This window comes from Leptodactylus fuscus, chromosome 5 (assembly GCF_031893055.1).
Source record: "Leptodactylus fuscus isolate aLepFus1 chromosome 5, aLepFus1.hap2, whole genome shotgun sequence".
Lineage (NCBI taxonomy): Eukaryota > Metazoa > Chordata > Amphibia > Anura > Leptodactylidae > Leptodactylus > Leptodactylus fuscus.
In genome coordinates, this window is record NC_134269.1 from 10,036,903 (window position 1) to 10,041,548 (window position 4,646).

Sequence of the window (4,646 nt, forward strand, 5' to 3'; positions counted from 1 at the left end):
GAGTGTCCAGGCTATGGCGGTGTATATAGAAGGCAGCATGCAGAGTGTCCAGGCTATGGCGGTGTTATATAGAAGGCAGCATGCAGAGTGTCCAGGCTATGGCGGTGTTATATAGAGGGCAGCATGCAGAGTGTCCAGGCTATGGCGGTGTTATATAGAAGGCAGCATGCAGAGTGTCCAGGCTATGGCGGTGTTATATAGAAGGCAGCATGCAGAGTGTCCAGGCTATGGCGGTGTATATAGAAGGCAGCATGCAGAGTGTCCAGGCTATGGCGGTGTTATATAGAAGGCAGCATGCTGAGTGTCCAGGCTATGGCGGCGTTATATAGAAGGCAGCAGGTGAGTGTCCAGGCTATGGCGGTGTTATATAGAGGGCAGCATGCAGAGTGTCCAGGCTATGGCGGTGTTATATAGAAGGCAGCATGCTGAGTGTCCAGGCTATGGCGGTGTTATATAGAGGGCAGCATGCAGAGTGTCCAGGCTATGGCGGTGTTATATAGAAGGCAGCATGCAGAGTGTCCAGGCTATGGCGGTGTTATATAGAGGGCAGCACGCTGAGTGTCCAGGCTATGGCGGTGTTATATAGAGGGCAGCACGCTGAGTGTCCAGGCTATGGCGGTGTTATATAGAAGGCAGCACGCTGAGTGTCCAGGCTATGGCGGTGTTATATAGAAGGCAGCATGCAGAGTGTCCAGGCTATGGCGGTGTTATATAGAGGGCAGCAGGTGAGTGTCCAGGCTATGGCGGTGTTATATAGAGGGCAGCATGCTGAGTGTTGTAGTCCTGACACCATGTTATCAGAAATTGCAGCAGTACCGCAGAGTGACCAGCAGGGGGCGTCCTGTAATTACTAATCTACCACCAGTGTCAGCCCCGCCCCCTGTGCGCACGCACTGCCCTCCACTGCGACGTGATGACGTAATGACAACACGTCTCCCTGACAGAACGCAGCGCAGAGAGAAGGAACATCCGGGATAGTGATCCGAACATCAGTCCTAGAGGTCCGGGGAGCCTCACAACTCACATGGGGATCTCAGGGAACGACGACATAACGGCCCCGGAGGATGAGCTAAAGATAGCCGTCAGATCCAAGGTACGAGCCGGGGACGAACAGCCGCACAGGGCACTTCCGGTGTGTGGTGACGTCATCGTGTGCGCCGGAAGTTTCAGCCATGTGGCTTTATGTATTGAAACTGTCACAGAGAACTCGTTTGTGTGCTGCACACAGGTGACTGATAGGCTGTATGAGCAGAGCTGTGCAAGCTGCAGGGCTGCTGGGAGTTGTAGTTCTAAACTAGTGCTTACACCTGCAGCGTGGTCTGTCCTGACACATCTATGTACTGTAATTCCTTCCATACTGCACAGTGAGCCGAGGAGATGGCGCCTTCTACTGCATCAATCACATAGAGATAGTGAGGCTGCATCTGTACCGCCCTCCCTCCATCATGGAGAGACAATACTGCCGCTGCTGCGTCCCCCCTCCTCCATCATGGAGAGAAGATGCTGCAGCATCCCCCTCCTCAGTCATGGAGAGACGATGCCGCTGCTGCGTCCCCCTCTTCCATCACAGAGAGACAATGGCGCTGCTCCGTGTCCCCCTTCCCCAATCATGGAGACTATGCCGCTGCTGCTTCCCCCTTTTCCATCACAGAGAGACAATGGCGCTGCTCCGTGTCCCCCTTCCCCAATCATGGAGACTATGCCGCTGCTGCTTCCCCCTTTTCCATCACAGAGAGACAATGCCGCTGCTCCGTGTCCCCCTTCCCCAATCATGGAGAGACGATGCCGCTGCTGCTTCCCCCTCTTCCGTCATGGAGAGACGATGCCGCTTCTGCGTCCCCCTTTTCCATCACAGAGAGACAATGCCGCTGCTCCGTGTCCCCCTTCCCCAATCATGGAGACTATGCCGCTGCTGCTTCCCCCTTTTCCATCACAGAGAGACAATGCCGCTGCTCCGTGTCCCCCTTCCCCAATCATGGAGAGACTATGCTGCTGCTGCTTCCCTTTCCTTCATCATGGAGAGAAGCTGTAGCACTATCCCCCAAATCCATCTTAGAGAAAGTTATAGCTTCATGGCTTGCCTCCATCACAGAGAGAGAATCTGCCGCTGCTTCTCTCCTCCTTCACATAGGAAATCTCTCTATCTCTTGCTTCCGTCACATAGAGAGAGGACCTGCCTCTGCACCAGCCATTCTCCATCACAGAAAGAGAGAAGTTGCAGATGCATCTCGTTCAGAAAGATATTAATGTTTTGAGGGGTTCTTTAGCTTCCAAAAATTACAAATCCACCCCCAGCAGTGCTCCCTCGTGCAGCCTTTGCTTGGCTCTATTTGACTCTCATCTCTTACTTCATCTTCCTGCTCTCACGCTCTGTGTACCTGTTCCTTCTCTACATTCCCCTGCAATGAAATCACAGATAATAAATAGAGATGAGCGAGTACTGTTGGGATCAGCTGATCCGAACAGCACGCACCATAGAAATGAATGGATGCACCTGGTACTTCCGCTTTGACGCCGGCCGGCCGCTTAACCCCCCACGTGCCGGCTACATCCATTCATTTCTATGCGAGCATGCTGTTCAGATCGGCTGATCCGAACAGTACTCGCTCATCTCTAATAATAAACTACTCCCACATTTGAGGTCACGAGCTGCTGCGATGACATCACAGTTGGGGTCAATGACCTGATGGTGCTGATGTAGATTAGGAAGTGTTTGGTATTGATGTATCCTAAACTGAATAACCCCTTTAATGGTTCTTCTGTCCACAGGAGATCATAGTACCCCTAGGGGAGCACCCGCTGCAGTACCGCTATACCTTCTGGTTCTCTCGGAGAACCCCCTCCCGACCCGCCAGCTCTCAAAACTATGAGCAGAACATCCGACAGTTCGGGACAGTGGCATCAGTGAGTGTGACCTTCTCTTTAAGGACCCCCTAAGGTATGGCAGCGTGGTTACCGTAACCTCTCAACTCGTCTCTGCTATATTCTAGGTGGAGCAGTTCTGGCGAGTATACAGCCACATAGTGCGGCCCGGAGACCTCACCGGATACAGCGACTTCCATCTGTTCAAGGAAGGCATCAAACCCATGTGGGAGGTGAGTGCAGGCACACCCCTATTTTATGTGTAGCTTTGTCTCAGTCCCTCATTAGTACCAGGATGTCTGCCTGCTATTAGTGAATTAAACTGATACACTGTAACAAACACTTATGGCAGGAGCTATGCTGTACAGCCTTCAGGGGATCATCTAGACTGCATGTAACTGTAACAAACCCTCCGCTGTGAGAAGCATCAGATCACTGGCAGAAATGTTATATCCCCCCTAGTATTAACCTATCACCTCCGCTACATCATTAACTCATTGATATAACTCGCCCACAGGATGACGCCAATAAAAATGGCGGGAAGTGGATCATCCGCCTACGGAAGGGCCTAGCGTCCAGGTTCTGGGAGAACATCATCCTCGCCATGGTGGGGGAGCAGTTCATGGTGGGAGAAGAGATCTGCGGAGTGGTCGTGTCCATACGCTTTCAGGTACGTTCCCCTCTTACCCACAGGAAGCTTCTCCTCCTAGCCTGCCCCAGCTGTCATGGAGAAGGAGACCTCCAGCCAGCACGTGGGGAAACCCATCAAGCCCCGCCCACCTTTCTGCCTCTTCTATATAGGGTGGAGCATGACACACCTGACTCCTCCCCCTGTACACTACAGGCTAGTAATGTTTGAGCATTGTCTGTTCCGCCTCCTTCAGGAAGACATCCTCTCCATCTGGAACAAGACGGCCAACGACCAGATCAGCACCATCCGTATCCGGGACACACTCAGGAGAGTCCTCAACCTCCCTCCAAACACCATCATGGAGTACAAGACTCACAACGACAGCCTCAAGTAAGTGGCCCCTCCTCCTCCTCCTGTTAGACCCCGCACTCTTTGCCTGCTGTCATTAGGGGATGTGTTTGGTCTTGATATAGTCCTGCAGTCTCGGCGGATAGGATCGGTGCTCTGGGACAACAGGTGCATTATAACAACCCTTCAACTCTGTGAGCAGGTCTAGCTCACAAATTAAAGGGATTTTCCCAGGCTGTATACTTAACCTATCCCTAGGTCTGTAAAGACTTACACATGGGACCCATGCAGATCAGCTGCTCAAAGTAACTTCCACTTCACTGGCCTGATTGTAGCTCAGTCCCATTTAGGTGAATGGGCTGAGCTGCAATACCAAGGACAGCCACTATATAAAATATGGTGCTGTGCTTGGTAAGTAGTGAAGAGGTCACATCACTCACCTGAACACTCTCCAAACAGCTGATCGACAGGGGTCCTAGCTTCTAGACTTAGCTCCTGTCTCCTCTGCTGCCCCCTCACTGTATTCTCATGTTTCCCTGCAGAGACAACTCAAGTTTCAGGAACACAAAGCTCACCCTCTAGTGCCCGCCTCGCCCCAATAGGGTCTGCAGTCATATCTGCGGAGAGTCCTGCGGACGGAGGAGACCTCTGATCACAGCGTATATGGGTAGACCGGACATAGGTCTGTGGACGTCATCTGACCACTGGACGCACACCGCCCGGACCACACTGGACCCTTCCATTCTTCTTCCATTTAGGTTTTTGTCATCCATACAATTTAGGACAATAAAATATTTTCCAACAG

The 4,646-nt window shown here is 52.2% G+C and overlaps 1 protein-coding gene across 1 annotated transcript; it reads left to right on the forward strand.

Moving 5' to 3' along the window:
- The first annotated feature begins 913 nt into the window (after nt 1-913).
- On the forward strand, nt 914-4,639 carry LOC142202348 (eukaryotic translation initiation factor 4E type 2-like). The gene is made up of 6 exons (XM_075272427.1): nt 914-1,093; nt 2,770-2,904; nt 2,991-3,095; nt 3,380-3,532; nt 3,747-3,883; nt 4,384-4,639. The coding sequence occupies exons 1-6, from the start codon at nt 1,025-1,027 to the stop codon at nt 4,421-4,423; spliced, it is 639 nt and encodes a 212-aa protein (XP_075128528.1). The 5' UTR covers nt 914-1,024; the 3' UTR covers nt 4,424-4,639.
- The last annotated feature ends 7 nt before the right edge of the window (nt 4,640-4,646 follow it).

Bases quoted from the DNA above. Each gene is read 5' to 3' on its own strand.
- LOC142202348 (XM_075272427.1), top strand. From the start codon at position 1,025: ATGGGGATCTCAGGGAACGACGACATAACGGCCCCGGAGGATGAGCTA. The intron at 3,096-3,379 runs GTGAGTGCAGGC...ACTCGCCCACAG, and splicing joins GCATCAAACCCATGTGGGAG to GATGACGCCAATAAAAATGG. The intron at 3,533-3,746 runs GTACGTTCCCCT...CGCCTCCTTCAG, and splicing joins TCGTGTCCATACGCTTTCAG to GAAGACATCCTCTCCATCTG.